An 18,861-nucleotide genomic window follows, 5' to 3' on the forward strand; every position below is an offset into this window, starting at 1 on the left:
CAGCATGCGGGATCTTCACTGAGGCATGTGGGATCTTTCACTGCAGCGCGCACACTTCTCTCTAGTTGTGGCATGCGTGTTTTCTCTCTCTAGTTGTGGCACGCAGGCTCTCTAGTTGAGGCGCAGGAGCTAGTAGTTGTGGCGTGTGGGCTTAGTTGCCCCGTGGCATGTGGGATCTTATTTCCCTGACCAAGGATCGAACCCGTATCCCATGCTTTATAAGGTGGATTCTTTACCACTGTCCCCCCAGGGAAGTCCCGAAAGAAGATTTTTATTACTTATATTTCCCAAGGGGAGGGTGTACACCACCCCCTTATAGGTGGGGAAGCACCAGAGTCATTCAGGAGGCAGAAAAAGGATTGAGGATAGGGACTTCCCTGGTGATGCAGTGGTTAAGACTCTGCGCTCCCAATGCAGGGGGCCCGGGTTCAATCCCCGGTCCGGGAACTAGATCCCACCCATATGCATGCTGCAACTAAGAGTTCGAATGCCCAAACTAAGGAGCCCACCTGCAGCAGTTAAGACCCACTGCAACCAAATAAATATTCTTTTAAAAAAAGAATGAGGATAAAGAAAACAATCTTTATTATGTTTTCTGCAGGAAAAACAAGGCAGGACAAAAAACAGTTTAAGATTGGCTACTCTGAATAATTCTGGTGGGTGTTGGGCTATAGGTGCTTTCCTTAGTTGTCTGGCACCTGGCCCTGGGTTGATTTAGGGCAGGGGAAATATTGGGTTGCTGTGTGAGAGTTAGATAAAGGAGGTGGTATAGAGTATGGGGCCGGGAGTGGATAGTTTGTATATGAAAGGCGTGTTCCCAAGAAAGCCCTTTGCTATCTATCTCTAAGAATTAGCTAGATCTGGAAGGAGCAGTAACTCCCCGGTCCATGAGCAGTAACTCCTGGTCTCCCAGATGTCAGAGCATCAAGAATACAGAAAGTAAGAAAACAGAGTTAGTACAATTAGCCCTGTCATAAATGGATGCCAAACAGATAAATACAGAATCTAAGAAAATACAGCTAGAAAAATTTTATTTCTGTTTCTTGCCTTATTATATGGGCTAGAACCTTCCAGCACAACGAATGGAGATAGTGAGAACGCACATCTTTGCCTTATCACTAATCTTGGGGGGAAAGCAAGAGGAGGGTGAGATGCCATGGAAGGGGAAGAGGCTGGGGCAGTGACGGACGAGGCCAGTGAGAAGGGAGGATGGAAACTTGGGAGAAAGTGCGGAAGATCTAAGGCAGTGGTTCTCTCTCTCATGTGGTCCATGGCCCATAGCCCTCACCTGTCCCTGCTGCTATCACACAGTTTCTGACCTCTCCCTCATGTCTCCCTCATGTCTACCTGGGCTAAAGGGCTGCATTTAGGCTCTGCCCATCTTTGAATCACAAAACTCCAGGCCCTCCTCCTCCCACAAGCCTCCTCTGTGAGTAGAGCCACAGCACCAGGCTGAATCCCAGGCCCTCCCATGCCTACTGGGGAAGGGAAGATGAACAAACCTAGAGACCACGTGCCACCCCGAGCAGAAACCACACCTCACAAATCCTACCCTCATGGGGCTCCAACTGGGTCCAGGGGCCTGAACATGATGTGAAATGTGCAACTTGCATCTAAGGAGAACTTCTGTGGAAGCAGCGGGGCCTGAGGGCACCTGGACAGTGGGTGCTTGCAAAGGTTACCCAGAGCCTGTTTTGTAAAAGTTCTGTGCTGCCTAAGAGAATGGGCAGTGGCGCCCCCTGGTGGGGTCCAGCCCCCTCCTCCAGAGGCCAGGCAAGGAGGAGACATTCCAGGTCCCAAGCTAGTGGGGTGAGGCAGGAATAGAACCCAGATGTCTCCCCACACACAGGGCAGGTACCCTCTGAAGGCACTGCCAAGAAGCCGGTGGGTCCCTTTTCCTCTCTTCTGCCCCCCTTTCCAGCTGTTACCAATTCAGCCCAAGCATCTTTCACAGCCCAGAGGACTCCATGATATTAAGACTCTGTGCCTCATTTTCCCCCTGGGTAAAATGGAGATAGGAATACATTCATCACAGAATGTTGTAAAGCTGAAAAAGAGAAAATGGATGTTCAAGGCCTGACTCAGATAAGAGGGCTCCATGAAAGCGCAGAATCACTCTTCTCGGGCCTGGGAGGAGAGGTAAGAAAAATAGATGCAAAGGGAGGGTGGAGGCTGCTTGGCTGGCTATGGGAAAATTATGGAAAAAAACTATTAGAATTGGGGGAAAACTAAGAAAAGGAGAAAGGAAGCTGGTCTGTTTTTTTCCGCCTCCAGAGAACTAATGCCACTTCCTAATGAAATCATGTCTTCCCCTGCCCTCCTTCTACCCAGTACCAATGCCAACGTCATCCTGGGGAGGGGGTGAGCAGAGCCTCCATCCCAGCCAGCCCTGGGGGGTCACCAAAGTTCCCAGCCCCCAATCTCTCACCCCGCCCACCACCAGTCACAGGCGGGCAGGGCCTCCATCAGAGAGGGTCCCAGGGACTGTCACCAGGATGGCTCATGACTGCTCTGACCTTCATCCCCTCTGTCCAGGGAAGGCTCTGGATGAGCTGGGGTCGCACAGCTGCAGATGGAACCCCCTGAGAAGCGTTATTAAATACAGCCTCCGGGCTCACCCCCAGAGCTCCGCACTCACAGGGTGAGGCCCAGAGATTCTGTGGTGCAGCCAGGAGGAAGCGTCCAGAAGGAGCAGAAGGCCCGGTGGGCTCAGCAAGACTGGAGTTCAAGTCCTGGACCCGCCACCTCAGAGTCCTGGACGTGGGGCAGGGCGTGTCGGAGCCCCGGTGTCCTGCTTGTAGAGTGTGAGGACAGAGGGCCCTGCAGATCCAGTCTTGCCTCTGTGGGTGGAGGCGCGGCCTCCAGAAGGCCCACCCTCTGGGTAGGTGGGAACCTGCGCCCACCCTCACCTCCTCACCTCAGGGAGGGTGTGAGACTGCACACAGGGAGCAGAGCAGGGCGGGAGGGGCCTGGTGGGCCTTGGTTCTAGCTGGGGACTGAAGCGGGGCACTGCAGTGTCCCCTACCTGGAGAGGGAGAGACCACTAGCATGCTGGGTGCCCCTGGTGCCTGGGCTGGGGGCTGAGGCTTGACCAGCAGCAGCTTCCTCCTCCTCCTCCTCCTCTCTAAGGGGCTGTAGCTGGGCAGGGACTCAGGGCCGTGGACCTCTCCCTGAAGGAGCCTGAACTGGTCCTGCTGTCACCCCTTTCCCTGGGAGGAGAGAGACACTCCGAGAAGCAGGGAAAAGGAGAGAGAGACACACAGAGACACAGAGACTGACTCCTAAGGAGATGCCAAGGGGGTGGCAGAGGCAGGGAGCTGAGGGAGAGAGGCGAGGCCCCAGCTGGCCCAGGTCAGGACCAGCCCCTCAGGGTGCAGAGGGGGGCAGGGAGCCCTAGATCATGGTTCCCTTTGCACTGACCACAGAGAGGCCCTTTTGCAATATAGGAAAAGAAGCTGCATTGATAAAGGAAATGCCAGTCACGGCAGGGGTGGGGAGGTTTCAGGAAGGCCCCTACCCTCCTCAGTCCTCTGAAGGAGCCTGGTCGTCGCTCTCCTGGTGCTGAGATTCCCCGCAGGCGGCCCCTCCACAGGCCTCCCCTCTGGCCTTGAAGGCTCTGCTTGTCTTCTCATCCCGGGAGGAGGGCAAGGCCATGGGTCTGCCCTTGCTGCTGCCCCTGCTGCTGTCCCTGGCATCTCTGCAGGCAGGTGAGAGGCCGGGACTGTCCTGCTCTGCCCAGGGCCGCAGGGACCACCCCCCCGGGGAGGGGCTATGGCTGGGTGTCTGTAGAAGTGTCCCCTGGGGTAGCCGGCCAGGCCTCCCACCCCCAACAAACAAAGAGCTGGTCCCACAGTGCCGGGTCCCCCCAACCCCTCACCCTCCTCCCCGCCCCAAGCCTGGAGAGGGGCTCACCCAGGCCAGAGGGCCAGTCCTACCACCTGTCACACATCCCCTTGTAGGTGAGGGTGGCTGACGGTCTGGGGTCACCTTCAAAGTCTCTCCCTCTCCCTCCCTCCTCTAGGTCACTGGGCAGAACCCAATCCAAACACTGACTTCGGGATGAACCAACCAAAGAAACTTTCAGCCCCCAAGGGTGGCTCCATCCGCATCCCCTTCTCCTTCTGTTACTCCTGGGAATCAGCCACAGTTCCCAACGTGAGGATATCCTGGAGATGGGAACACTTCCATGGGGAGTTCATCTACAAGACGACCCCGCCGTTCATCCACAAGGATTTCAAGGACCGGCTCCTCCTGAACTGGACAAAGGGTGGGCAGAGCGGCTCCCTCCAGATCTCGAAACTGCGGAGGGAGGATGAGTCTACGTACTTCTGCCGGGTGGAGGTGGACACGCTGAAAGAAGGCAAGCAGATGTGGCAGTCCATCGAGGGAACTGCACTCACCGTCATCCCCAGTGAGTCCCGCTGTCCTGTCTGAGGCTCTTGGAGGCCACTGGGGTCTTGTCTCCCAGGCCTGGCCCAGGCCCCCTCTTCCTCTCTTCTCTCAAACTCCTCTCCCTGCCCCCCCTACTCCTCCCCAGGCCTCTATCAACCCCTTTTCACCTTAATCTTCCCAACCCTGGGCTGCCTCCCTTGCCCATCCTCCTCTCTGCCCTCCAGATCCAGCCCCCTCCCTCATCCTCAGGCTTCCACCCTCTGGGCTCCCAGCTATTCTCCTTTCTTGCTCCAAGCTGGGGCTGCACCTTCCCCTGTCCTCACCCCATGTCCTCCAGGTGACTTGACATCTTTGGGATACGGCCGCCTCCCCTTTGTCATGTGTCCATGTGTGGAGGCTCAGCTACCCCATGTCTGTCTCCCCACGGCCATGAGCTCAGCCCACACACACACAGTAGGTGTGTGGTGGCCACCAATGGTGGCCCGAGGCGTCCCGTGTCCCCATCACCTGTTTCCCATCTCCCCCTTCCTTCTGCTGCTCTGCTCCCCAGAACACGGCCCTCAACGCTCCCACCCCCACCCCATCTCTTTCCCATCTCCTCTTCCCCCGCTTCCATCCTCTTTACCTCCTTGCCGCCCCCCACCTCTCCCTGTGTGCTTCTCGTCCCACTGTCCCCGTTGTCCACCCTGATCTCGCTCCTCTGTCCTGGTCATGATGAGGCAGCAGCAGCGGTAACGGCAGCTCCCGCTGACTGTGCCCTGCGTCCCGGCTGGACACCTTGGCAGCATCAGCCCAGCTAAACCCCAGCTAACCTCCCCCACGACCCCGGTAACAGTCGGCCCTGCTGCCATCCTCCTGTTATAGGAAGGGAGACCAAGGCTAGCACAGCAAACACCTGCCCGAAGTCACTCCTGGTGCAGGTGGGGTTTGACCCCAGTTTAACCCCAGAGCCTCTTCTCTTAACCATGAGCCGCTTGGCCTCAGCTACTGACCTGATCATCTCGTTTTGACTATTTTTCACCTAATAATGGACGTGTAGCATCAACGGATCTCCCTCTCTCATTCAGTGGGGCGTTGGAACTTGAACCTCAGTGTATCTGACTCCAGGGCAGAGGTGAGGGGTTCTCTCCCAGGCACAGGCAATAAAGGGGTGTGTTGTCTGTAGATTATTTTTTTGAAAATCGTCTACATTTGTTTGCTTTTTATAATCACTTGTGCTGGCAATTCTAAGCAGTATCACTGATGAATTTCTGCTCCCAGCTGGGATGGACACTCCCCGTGTCTCCCCCTCGGAAAACCATTGCCCCTTCTTGACCACTATGCTGGTTTTAAAGCAAATAGATAGTGACTGACAACCTGAATTAAGCAAGACAGCCTTGGATTAATATTTCCTGCACCTCCTCCATATTTCCTTAAATGGCCTTTTTTGAGGGACTTCGTCTCTCCTTAAATCCCTCTTCTTCCTTTCCTAATTCTTCCTTCTTTTTCTCATTTCTGTGTTTCAGTCACATTTACTCTGAGTTTTTTCATCAGTAAGTTAATTTTTTTCAATTAATTCAATTAATTGGATGGTCATGCTCATTACTTTTTAAAAGATACAAGAAAGTAATAAAAAGAAATGTTTTAATCCCAGTGAAGTACCACCATGCAAAAAAATCACACCAAAGGAATATCTGTAGCAAACATAACTCATAAGTTTGAGATTGGCTTATTAATTTTTTTTTACAAACGGTTTACTTTTCTAGCCAAATCTAATTATCTAATCTCATTTGTAGTTTTTCTCTTTTATTTCTAAGCCGAAAACCCCACATCCCACTAGGGGTGAAAATATTTTTTCCTAATTTTTGTAAGATTTGATTACTTCTCACAATAAAATTCTTCAACATAGTGAGAATTTATTTTGGTATATGGTGTGAGATAAAGAACTAAGTTGATCTTTATACCAAGAAACAAATCAGTTGTCCTTACTTCATTTATTGAATATTTTTTCTTTTTTCCATTGATTCATAGGCCTAGCTTTTAAGTTCTTTTGTAGAATAGCATCCATTTCTGGTCTGTCTATTCTGTTTCACTAGTCTGTGTTTTCTTATATTAGTATGACACTGTTTTAGTTATTAAAACTTTATCATGTTTCAATGACTGTTAAGACTTTCTCCATCACAACCACATATTTCTTCCTCAAAAACTTTATTATTGTTGCCTGCCTATTCTTCCACATAAATGTTAGAATAAGTTTGCCAAGTACCTAGAAAAACGCTTATGTTGATTTTTTAAATAAGAATTGCATTAAACCTATAAAGCAATTGACAGAAACTGAAATCAGTATGATGTGCAATCTTCTCACTGAGGAACGGGTCCTATTTTATATCCCTCAGTAAACCTTTGTAATGTTCTTCCAAAGATCATGTAAATGCCTCACAAGACTTTTTCCTATTCTCTACTTTTATTATTAATGTGCAACATTTGAAAAAATGTATACTTGTTATAATTTTCATTTTAAAAGTAATGCATAAATTCTGGCCAAGATGCTGGGTTATATGCCCATGTTTACCTCCACTCCCTCCCAAAATCTACTAAAATGACAGCAAAGGGAATTTTTTAAGACAAAAACCCACAAGGACAAAGTATTTGCAATCCAGGTGAACAAAAACAAAATTTGGGACGCTGGAAACAGATAGACTAATGTAACTGGCTCAGGAGATCAGAGGAGTTAAACCCTAAGCCACCAGCAGGGACACCCAGAAGGAAGGCGATTTACACTGCAAAACCCTTTAAAGGGTCCAGAATGGCAGCTCCTAGTACTCGTGAAACTGGGGGTGGAAGGGGGTCTGATAACTAGAGGACTAGTTGAAACGTATTTAAGAAGCAGAGACACCTCCATACCCCCACCTACCACCCCAGCCAAAGAGTGGATATTTGCTTTCTACGATAATCCACAAGGGGTCTGGGGGGTGTACCCTGGGCCCTAACTGGTGACAAGGATTTAGTTCTTAAATCTGGAGATTTGGTGAACTGATGAGACCTTAAACAACTTGACCCCTGTGGGAGCCTCCCAGGATGCAGGTAGCCAGGCTGGTACCCACAACCCACCCACCAAGGGCAGAATATTAGGAGACTCTTCTCTGGGATATCTATCTGATGGGCCTGAAAAGATCTAGAAATCTAACAGATCACTCTACAGCCCACTAACTGACATGCCTTTTCTGCTATAACACACACAGCTTCCTGCATGCTGGGAGCCAAGGGGGTAAGGTGATTGGGGTCTCGGCCTTGCACCAAATCCCCTGCACTAAGGATTGTACCCTCACCTCAGCTGTGCCCAGGTTGCTTGAGGCTAGAGATGCTGTTTTAAAAATGATTGAACTAAACATTTAAAGAATGCTTTTCCCATGAAATGCAGAGAACAGAACAATCGGGGGGGCGGGGGGGGGGGAAAGGGCATCTGGAAGAATCCAAAATAATGAAAGGAGATTAAAATTTTCAAATAACTATCATCCTCAGAAAGTTAAGGAATTTCATGTATATAACACAAAAGGGTGCTTCACAAAGGAGCTTCTGAAACAAAAAAAGAAGTCTCGGAAATTAGAGGTATACTAGCAAAGATGGAAAACTCAATAAATGATTGAAAGATGAAGTTTGTGGAAATATCTCAGAAGGTAGAAAAAAATTCAAAGATTTGGATATTGTAGTGGGTTGAACAGCAGCCCCCCAAAGGTCATGTCCACATCCTAATCCCCAGAACTTTATACTGAATAATGTGAATAATGCCTTATGCTGTTGGAGATGTGATTCAGTTGAGGAATTTGAGATGAGATTATCTGGGATTATCTGAGTGGGCTCTAAATACTAATAAAAGTGTCCTTATAAGAGAGGGGCAGTGGGAGATTTGACACAGATGGAAGAGAAGGCAGTGTGACCACAGAGGCAGAGACTGTAATGAAGCAGCCACCAGAAGCTGGAAGAAGCAAGGAACAGGTTCCCCTTCAGGGCCTCCTGAGTGAGTGCAGCATGGCTGACACCTTGATTCCTGACTTCTGGCCTCCAGATCTGTGAGAGTAAACTTCTGTTGTTTAGAGTCACCTAGCTTGTGGCACTTTGTCATAGCAGCCATAGAAATATAATATAGGAATTATAAGGAAGGATAAGAAAAATTGAGAATTGGTCCAAGAGTTCCAACCCCTGAATAACAGGAGTTTTAAAAACAGAGAAAAAAGAAGCCCGTGGGGAAGAAATTATCAACAAAATTACTCTAGAAATTTTCCAGAATGAAAGAACCCAGCAAAATGGATAAAAATAAAGAGACCAACCCTGGGGCACTGCAACATGAAATTTCAAAGCACCAGGGATAAAGGAAGATCCAATACATTTCCAAGGAGGAAATAAACTGGCCACATAAAGAGATTCAGGAATCAGAGTGGCTTGACTCGCTCAATAGCAATAGAGGAAGCTGGAAGACAGTGGTTGAATGTTGTGAAATTCCAAGGGAAAATTATTTCATTTATTCATTTAACAAATGAAATAACAAGTACTGACTGAGTCCCTATTATATGTCAGGTCCTAATCTGGGCACTGGGATAAAGCAGTTAAGACAAAACAAAATGAAAATGTCCTTAACAATGGAACTTACGCTTGAGAATACAACAAAAAAAGCAAACAAATTAATTCTGTGTGTCAGGTGGTGGTGAGAAGAGAAAAGCAGGAAAATGGAGCAGAATCTGTGGATAGAGGGGCTGGGGGTGCTGCTTTATTCAGATGGAACAGGGAAGGCCGTGGGGATATTAGCCAGAGTCCCGGCAGGAGGCAGCTGCTCAAACAGGGTAACTGAGGAGAGTTTTAAGGGGGGCACAGGGTAGGGAACCAGTCAGGGACAGTGAGACACCTGGGACCAGCCACAGGCCTAAGAAGCAGGGGAGAAAGTAGGTACTGGGACCCAGAGAGGAGCTGTGGCCTCTGGGGAGAGAGAGTCCACATGCCCGTGATGGTTAGTTCTGTGTCCACTTGACTGGATACCTACTAAGACATTATTTCTGCGTGTGTCTGTGAGGGTGTTTCCAGAGGAGATTAGCAGTGGGTGGGCACCAGACAATCCCTTGAGGGCCTGAGTAGAACAAAAAAGTAGGGGAAGGACCAGCTTGCTCTCCACTTGAGCTGGGGCATCCATCTTCTTCTGCACCCAGAGATCAGAATTCGTGGTCTCGGGCTTTTGGAATCAGACTGGGACTTACACGATTGCCCCCGTAGTTCTCAGGCTTTTGGGTTTGGACTGGAACGACACCACCAGCTTTCTGAATCTTCCCCCTTGCAGATGGCAGAGTGTGGGACTTCTCAGCCATCATAATTGAAGAGGCAATCCCTCATATTAAAACTATTTCTCTCTGTATATCCTATTGGTTCCTGTTTCTCTGGAGAACACTGACTAATACAATGCCCATTAGGGAGGGACCCAAAGGCTATGCCCTGACTCACTCCCCTCTCCCCCTGAGCCCACGGCTGGAGTCCACTAAGACCAGCCTCCAAAGGCACCAAGCAGGGTGGAGAAGAGCTGGGGAGGGATCTGGAGAAATGAGCAAAAAAATCCAGCCTAAGCACAGATGTGCAGGAAGTGAGGGAGAGGTCTGGAGAAGAAGGTTCCAGTCAAGAGGGAGCAACAAGGGCAAAGGCCGTGAGGTGGGACAAGCGTGTCTGCAGCAGAGGAAGAGGTTGAGGGTGGCAGGAGGTGAGGGCAGAACAGGCAGGTTTCAGGTGGCTTTGAAAGCCAAGGAGAGAGCTTTTTTTTTTTTTTTTAAATATTTACTTATTTATTTATTTTTGCCTGTGTTGGGTCTTCGTTTCCGCGCGAGGGCTTTCTCTAGTTCCGGCAAGCGGGGGCCACTCTTCATCGCGGTGCGCGGGCCTCTCACTATCGCGGCCTCTCTTGTTGCGGAGCACAGGCTCCAGACGCGCAGGCTCAGTAATTGTGGCTCACGGCCCCAGCTGCTCCGCGGCATGTGGGATCCTCCCAGGCCAGGGCTCGAACCCGTGTCCCCTGCATTGGCAGGCAGATTCTCAACCACTGCGCCACCAGGGAAGCCCAAGGAGAGAGCTTTGACTCCAAGAGTGATGGGAGCAGGTGAGGGTTTCCTGCAAAGGAGCACCGTGATTGGATTTACAATGTAGAAGTGTCCCTCCGGCTGTTGTGTGGAGAATAAGACTGCACAGATGACCAAGGTCAAAGCGGGAAAAGGTGAGAGATGGTGAGGCTTGATTAGGGTGACAGCCAGGGCAGGTGAGAAGTTGCCAGATGCTGGTTATATTCTGAAGACAGAGCAGACAAGATTTGCAGATGATGGGAGAAGAGAAAGAAAGAAGTAAGGATGACTCTATGGCCTTTGGCCTGAGCATCTTGAAGGATGGCGTTCCATTTACTGAGAGGGGGAGCTGAGGGAAGAACAGGTTTGAGAAGAAATGAAGAGCTCTGTTTTGAACATCTTAAATTTGAGATGTTACCAGACAAACAAGAGGTGTGAGGAGGCAGTGAGATATATATGACTCCAAGTGCAGGGGGAGAGATGGCTGGATGTGTAAGTTCAGGAGTTTTCTGCGTATGGCTGGTGGTTAATGCCATAGGGCAGGATGAGATTATCTGGGAAGTGAGTGTAGAGAGAGGAGGTCCCAGCACTGAACCCTGATGGTTACAGGTGGGAACACAAGGAGGAATCAACAAAGAAAACTGAGACGGAGCTGCCAGTGAGGGAGGAGAAGAACAAAGAGAGATGGTGTCCCAGATGGCACGTGAAGAACATGTTTCATGAAAGGGAGAATATCAAACGCTGAGATGTTGAGTAAGTTGAAGAAAAGGGGGTGTAAGAGATCTAAATCCTGGATTTCAATAGTAGGAAGGACTAGATACTACCTAAAACAACAAGATCAAACAGTAGCAGTAAAAGCCAGTGACTTAGAAATATGAGGTTAATGCCAAAAAATAGCTAAAGTTGCTGAAAGTAGTTCCATCTGGGGAGTGGGAAAGGAGTGAGAAGGCTTATGCAGGGGGTGCTGTTTTTAAAACCTGTAGGGAATTTGTTGATTCTTTAAATTATGTGCCTATACAACTTATATAAAAATAAATATTACGTTTTAAAAATAATAAAAGTACTGGAAATACACACTTGTGAATAGTTTTAAAAATGGTCACACAGAGGGAATCAAATGAAAAACAAGTTCCTCTCTCCACTTTATCTCTCAGCCATTACCTCTTTCTGCAGAAATGTTCTCTCTACAGATGTAGATATAGTTACAGATATATAGAGATGGAACACAATAGAATCAAACTGCACACTTTTCTGCTCTTCAGCTTGCTATGTTTACTTCATGGACCTCAAGTATCTTTCCACTTCAACACATATACATCTACACCTATCTTTTTATTTTTTTTATTTATTTTTTTAAACATCTTTATTGGAGTATAATTGCTTTACAACGGTGTGTTAGTTTCTGCTGTATAACAAAGTGAATCAGCTATACATTTACATACATCCCCGTATCTCCTCCCTCTCGTGTCTCCCTCCCACCCTCCCTATCCCACCCCTCTAGGTGGACACAAAGCACCAAGCTGATCTCCCTGTGCTATGCTGCTGCTTCCCACTAGCTATCTGTTTTACATTTGGTAGTGTATATATGTCCATGCCACTCTCTTAGTCCCAGCTTACCCTTCCCGCTCCCCATGTCCTCCAGTCCATTCTCTATGTCTGCATCTTTATTCCTGTCCTGCCCCTAGGTTCTTCAGAACCTTTTTTTTTTTTTTAGATTCCATATATATGTGTTAGCATATGGTATTTGTTTTTCTCTGACTTACTTCACTCTATATGACCGTCTCTAGGTCCATCCACCTCACTACAAATAACTCAGTTTCATTTCTTTTTATGGCTGAGTAATATTCCATTGTATATATGTGCCACATATTCTTTATCCATTCATCTGTCGATGGACGTTTAGGTTGCTTCCATGTCCTGGCTATTGTAAATAGAGCTGCAATGAACATTGCGGTACATGACTCTTTTTGAATTATGGTTTTCTCAGGGTATATGTCCAGTAGTGGGATTGCTGGGACATATGGGAGTTCTATTTTTAGTTTTTAGAGGAACCTCCATACTGTTCTCCATAGTGGCTGTATCAATTTACATTCCCACCAACAGTGCAAGAGGGTTCCCTTTTCTCCACACCCCCTCCAGCATTTATTGTTTGTAGATTTTTTGATGATGGCCATTCTGACTGGTGTGAGGAGATACCTCATTGTAGTTTTGACTTGCATTTCTCTAACAATTAGTGATGTTGAGCATCCTTTCATGTGTTTGTTGACAATCTATATATCTTCTTTGGAGAAATGTCTATTTAGGTCTCCTGCCCATTTTTGGATTGGGTTGTTTTTTTTATATTGATCTGCATGAGCTGCTTGTATATTTTGGAGATTAATCCTTCGTCAGTTGCTTCATTTGCAAATATTTTCTCCCATTCTGAGGGTTGTCTTTTCCTCTCGTTTATGGTTTCCTTTGCTGTGCAAAAGCTTTTAAGTTTCATTAGGTCCCATTTGTTTATTTTTGTTTTTATTTCCATTTCTCTAGGAGGTGAGTCAAAAAGGATCTTGCTGTGATTTATGTCATGGAGTGTTCTGCCTATGTTTTCCTCTAAGAATTTTATAGTGTCTGGCCTTACATTTAGGTCTTTAATCCATTTTGAGTTTATTTTTGTGTATGGTGTTAGGGAGTGTTCTAATTTCATTCTTTTACATGTAGCTGTCCAGTTTTCCCAGCACCACTTATTGAAGAGACTGTCTTTTCTCCATAGTATATCCTTGTGTGTAGGAACTAAAGTTCAATACATATTAATTTAACCGTAATAATATATTTCCAATATACATTAGGTCCTTTACAGATGTTTTCTCACTTATTAAGACAATCATGTAAAATGACAAATACTGTTTGAATCCACTTCTATGAGGTACCTAGAGTAGTCAAATGCTTAGGGTCAGAAAGTAGAATGGTGAGTGCCAGGGGCTGGGGAAAGGGGGAATGGGGAGTTGGTGTTTAATGGGGACAGAGTTTCAGTTTGGAAAGATAAAAAATTTCGGAAGATGGATGGTGGTGATGGTTGCACGATAATGTGAATGCACTTGATGTCACTGAACTATACACTTAAATATGGTTAAAATGGTAAATCTGTGTTACATGTATTTTACCACAGTAATTTTTTTTTGATCCTGTGACTTAGTTGTCCCTATTTGTAGGTGATGAAATGAGGTTCTGAGCTCACAGCACTGATCAGTGGTAGGGTCAGGATTTAAACAGAGTGATGAGGATTCAAAGCTTCCAGCATCTGCCTTTGTTACTCCCCTCCCTGTGGGAGAGCTTCAGAGACTTGCTCCCCACCACCCCCCCCCACATTCCCCAAACTAGGGAACAAGATGTGACAGCTTCACCCAGATACCTCCAGCCCTTTAGTGAAGAATTTGCATATTTCTCATGTCTTCCCAGCCACCAAGACAACAATTCAAGGCCCCACCACCACCAACACAACCATTCAAGGCCCCACCACCACCATCACCACCACAGCTGGCCTCAGGGTCCCAGAGAGCAAAAGGAGTTCATGGTCTTGGCCCTTGAGTACTGAAGCTACAGTCGGGTTGGCACTGGCCAGCGCTGTGCTCATAACTGCAATTGTGGGACTGATTGTGTACCTCAGGTGGAAGAGAAGCAAAGGTAAGTGGTCTGGGACCCCCAATCTCTCCCCAAGATTCCCAGCTGGGTGTTTCTCAGAACCCTCCTGCATCAGAATGACCATAGGTGCCCATTAAAAATGCAGATCCCTGCTGGGCTTGAGATCTGAGCTTGGGAATCTGCATTTTTAATGGTCTCCTCAGGTGGTATTTGTGTGTCAAGTTTGGGAACCACTGCTCAAGACCAATCCCTCTCCACAAATCTGATCATTTCCAGTTCTTTTCATTTGACTTAATCATTTCTCATTTGTCCCCACCTTTTGGTGCAAGGGTAGGGATGGTCTGCCCTGGGAAATTTAAGGAGAGAACAGAAGGGACAGGAAGGCGGCTCCACTCAGCAAGCACTGGTTGGACACCCATTTTCCAGGGTCTGGGTTGTAACTGGAGATGCAAAAGTAAATAAAGCATAGGCCCTGCTTTCAAGGAACTGGGGGATAGGAGGATATGGGGAAGACAGTTGCCTCAAGGGCTAATGGCCTCATTTGCAAAGAGCTATGGTAGGTTGGGAGGAAGGAGGGGTAATCAAGGAGGACTTCCCAGAGGAAATGACACCTGCAAAAAGTCTCAAAGAATGAAAAAGAATTAGGCAGGTGGTGAGGGTGCTATAGAGGTCACTGTCCTTCCAGGGGAAGGAAACCATGCTGGCAACTCTAAGTAGCTCACAGCTGTGGAGGAGGCAGGAGATGAGAGAAGAAGACCTTGGAAATCACACCCCAGAGCCTCTGATCCCAGCGGCAATGTGATAAAGCAATGTGGCTACCTCAGCTTGTCCTTGCACATACAGAGCCTGCAGTGGAAGGGCCAGAGGTGGGCCAGGCTGGGGTCACTCTAAAATTGTTATTTTAGCTCTGCAGAGCAAAAACCACAGTGGTTGTGTCCTGAGAGTGAGGATGAAGGTTCAAGATGTAGAGAAAATGTGACGTAGTCACTGAGGAAATGCAAGACGGTATTTGAGGATCAACTCAGATGAGAAGCCATAAATCTGTACAAGCATCATTGCACATGACTATGTTTTTTTTCAGCAGTATTCAACCATGCAGGTTTAGAAAGCTTTAGGAATTGCTGATTAAAAGTTGTGTTCAGGGAATTCCCTGGCGGTCCAGTGGTTGGACCCTGTACTTTCACTGCCGAGGGCCTGGGTTCGATCCCTGGTTGGGGAACCAAGATCCCACAAGCCGTGCCACGGCCAAAAAAAAACAGTTGTGTTTAGCTGCTAGCATCAGAGAACAGAAGTAACAGTGGGTTAAGTAACACAGAGGGTTATTTTTTTCCTCATCTAAAAGGATCTGGAGCCAGAAAGCAGAGGACACCGTCCTTAGGCTCTCAGGCTCCCACCTTTCTGCTCACTGTGCTGGATACTGACTTCTATCCTGAAGGCTGCTTTATGGTGCAAGATGGCTGCTAGGACTCCAGGCATTATTTGTGAATCTAAACAGGAAACAGGATGTAGGAGGAAAAGACAAAAAGACTATGACCCAGCTGTCTGTCCTCCTTTTAAAGAGCCTTCCTGAAAGTCCTACCTACAACTTCCCCTTATATCTCACTGGCTATATTTAGTCATAGGTCCCACATCTATCTGTAGGGAGGCACACTGCCACTCCAAATAAAATCAAGGTTCTGTAACTGAATAAGAAGAAGCAAGTGGATATTGGGATAAGCAAATAGCATTCCCTGCCTTAGGACACATCCAGGACTGAAGATGTGTCAGCAAGTGTGGCAGAAGGACAGGGGAACACAGGAGGTCAAGGAGCCAGTGAGAGGGCAGAGATGGAGAGTAGAGGGCTCAGCAGGGAGCCTGGATAACCTGAAAGAAAGTGGATCATCAAGAGACAAGAGTTACTGAGGTTAAGCACAGGTACAGAGGGATGATGACAAAAGAGAGCTGGAAGGAAAGACAGTAGTAGCATAAAAATGATACTAGCATTTACTAGGTCAGAGGTCTCAGCTCGAGTGATTAAAAAAAAAAAAAAGGCCCAGGGTATGGCTGAGTGGAGCAGAGGTCACTGGAGCTGGGGGAAGTGGGCAAGTCCAATGTGTTCAGAAGGTGAAAGGGCGCAGGGTGCAGGGAAGAGCTGCTCTCCTGATGGGTGTTGAGGACAAGGCAGGACAGGTGTGGGCAGCCTCAGGGTGCCTGCTAGGTGCAGGCTCAGGTCCCAGGCCCTTCCCAGGCGGGTTTCAGCCGAGCTGCTTCGCTGCTCTGGTCTCTCCAAGGATGAGCTCAGGGTGGGACGGGGCAGAGAAGGCAGGCAGGAGACCGGCCTCCATGGATGACACATTGACACACTGTTGGTCCCCCTACAGGTCTGCAGACTAAAGCCAGAACCCCAGCCAGGTGAGCGCTTCTCCTCCAAGGGGGGAGGGGGGTGCTGTTTTGTGAAGCAGGAAGTTTCCTTCTGAGAACAGCACTAGGGAGCCTTTCACAGCCCCTCCCCGACTGGACTCTCCATCCACACCCTCCCAAGTCCCCTAACAGGCCAGGCTCTTCACTTCCGGAGGCTCCAGCTCTTTAAAAAATCGAGAACAGTGGACCAGCACTTTCTCTGATTCTTTCCCGGAACATCTCCCTCTGTCTTTCTCTGGCTCCCCCTTTCCTCCTTCATCCCCAGTTCATCCTGGCTTCTCTCCACCTCATCCTTCCTGAACACACCTACCACCTCCACGTTCTGTCCTCTTTCTTGCTCCTCATCCAATCTGTCCTTTTCCCCGTGACGCGCGACCTCCAGCTGCTCCGCCCTCTGTCTTTTCTCGGAGCAACTTCCCTCCCGGCTCCCAGCCTGGCTCCCTCCCCCGGGCCCCAGCTCCCCTTCCTTTCCTGAGCTCTCACCCTCCTCATGGCCCCCCTCTTTCCTTTCTCCACCTTTCCTTCCACTTCCAGGCTTTTCCTTCTCGCAGCCCCTCCCTCCTTTCTCTCCCTCCTGACTCTTGACAGCTGCCCTCCTCGGACCCCTCCCCATGGCGATGGCGTCTCCTCTGGGGACCAAGGCCTGAGCACCGCCCAGGGGACCTGAGATTAGCTTCCTGGTTCTCATGCTCCAGTTTTAACTGAGGCGCTGCGGCAGAGAGGACAGGAGCTCCCCCTCCTGCCTCTCCTCCCTGTGCCCCTGCAGTAAAGCCGCTTCTCCAGAACAATCCACCTCAGTCAGCACTCAGGGACAGGGCTACACCACAAATGACCCCTCAACCCCGTCCAGGCGGCCTCCTTCTGAGAGCCTCAAACCTCTGCCTTCATCTTCCAAGTGTGTCCGGGCAGGTCACAGAGCCCCCACCAAGAGAACCAGCCCGATGCAGGTGGTAACTCTTTTCTGTCCAGCCTCTGACACATCGCCCCCCTCCTGTTCCCACACAGGGGATCCTTCCAAAACCCGGAGGAGAAATACGAGAACATTGGGAATAAAGGTAGGTCCTGCCGCCATCATCCCCGCTCTCCACCTGGGCCTTCCTTCCTCCCCACACACCCCCTCCCCACACACGTGCCCTCAGCATCCTCCTCTCTCCCCTGCCTCACCCACCCTCCCCCAGACCCTGTTCCTGACCTAAAGATGACCTCACTACTGGAGCCCCCTGCCCACTTCTCTACCCTTGCTGCCAGGCCACCTAACCCTGGCACATCTTGATTTTTTCTAGGACAACATGCAGGCCCCAAGCTGGACACCAAGGTAAGCAGCTCAGATTAGGTCCTGAAAGAATTAAAGGGAAGTTTGGAGAAGGTGGGGTGGAAGAACAGAGGGACTGTGGTTTCGGCAGGGCCTCAGCTGTGGGATTGCGGCTCTGAGATGGGACAGCTCCCCCTCTGCTGCCTAACCCCCTCCCCTTTCCATTCTCCCCCAGGATGACGACATCTTCTATGCCTCCCTCGCCCTCTCCAGCTTGACCTCACCAGCAGCGCCTCCCCACCCGCCTCCCCAAGAGGGCCCCCAGGAAGAGACGCTATACTCTGTCTTAAAGGCCTAAGGAGTGGGACTGAGTGAGGACCTGCTTAGAGTCAGCTGCACACAGGGATCTCAGTTCCTCATAATCACCCTGGACAGACACAGACGACTCAGAAGCCAGCAGGTGTTGAAGGCCACCAAGGACCTGAGAGACACACAGCCACCTGCTCCAGTTCCCTCTTCAACTTCCTAGCCCTTGACCACAAAAATAAAAGTCCCTGTACAATTTGCCTGAATGCATCTAAGGAGAAAGCTGACATCACCTTCAACTTCTGTCCTTCTTGCCATAAATGAACCATAATAGATAGCTCACACCCAGATCCCTCCCCTAGTCCTTTTGTTCAGTGACTGCCTCAGGCCAGGGACCAATAAATCCCCAAACACTGGTAGTCAGTCCGGAAGCGAAGGTTTGTCCCCCTACTTTAACCATTCTACTTTCCTTAGGAAGATAACTAGCATGCATTGTGTCAGTGCCTTACGTGCATCACCTCATTTCAGCATCATCAAGCACCCTATATGGCACTGGAGGTACCATCTGAGGCAGGATAACAAGACCCAGAATGGTTACGGTGATTTTCCCAAGGCCATGTAGCTAATAGGAGGCTGAGGCAGGATTTGAACCCAGACCTGCCCTTCTCAGTGTCCTTCTCCCAGGACTCGGGTGTCATCACCTTCCCAGATCCCTATACTGACAGGCCTCCCACCAGAAAGCACCAAGGGCCACAGTGACACGGAGGAGGAGGGAGAGAAGCCAAAAGAAAGCAAGTGGTTGAGACGAACCAAACCAACTAA

General features: G+C 49.0%; 1 protein-coding gene across 2 annotated transcripts; it reads left to right on the plus strand.

Annotated features, from left to right (window-relative positions):
* Positions 1-3,626: 3,626 nt before the first annotated feature.
* Positions 3,627-18,091, plus strand: PILRA (paired immunoglobin like type 2 receptor alpha). 2 transcript variants are annotated; one of them, XM_057529317.1, is made up of 7 exons: positions 3,627-3,707; positions 4,022-4,411; positions 13,899-14,123; positions 16,442-16,472; positions 17,487-17,536; positions 17,765-17,796; positions 17,969-18,091. In XM_057529317.1, exons 1-7 carry the CDS (start codon positions 3,653-3,655, stop codon positions 18,089-18,091), a joined length of 906 nt encoding a protein of 301 aa, XP_057385300.1. In that variant the 5' UTR covers positions 3,627-3,652. The 2 variants fall into 2 exon arrangements, with proteins under 2 accessions (XP_057385300.1, XP_057385301.1); XM_057529318.1 differs by lacking the exon at positions 17,765-17,796 and having other exon boundaries at positions 17,969-18,056.
* The last annotated feature ends 770 nt before the right edge of the window (positions 18,092-18,861 follow it).

This window comes from Balaenoptera acutorostrata, chromosome 15 (assembly GCF_949987535.1).
Source record: "Balaenoptera acutorostrata chromosome 15, mBalAcu1.1, whole genome shotgun sequence".
NCBI lineage: Eukaryota > Metazoa > Chordata > Mammalia > Artiodactyla > Balaenopteridae > Balaenoptera > Balaenoptera acutorostrata.

Coding starts and splice junctions, on each gene's coding strand:
- PILRA (XM_057529317.1), top strand. CDS start 3,653: ATGGGTCTGCCCTTGCTGCTGCCCCTGCTGCTGTCCCTGGCATCTCTG. Junction 4,412..13,898: donor TGCACTCACCGTCATCCCCA/GTGAGTCCCGCT, acceptor ATGTCTTCCCAG/CCACCAAGACAACAATTCAA. Junction 17,537..17,764: donor CGAGAACATTGGGAATAAAG/GTAGGTCCTGCC, acceptor GATTTTTTCTAG/GACAACATGCAGGCCCCAAG.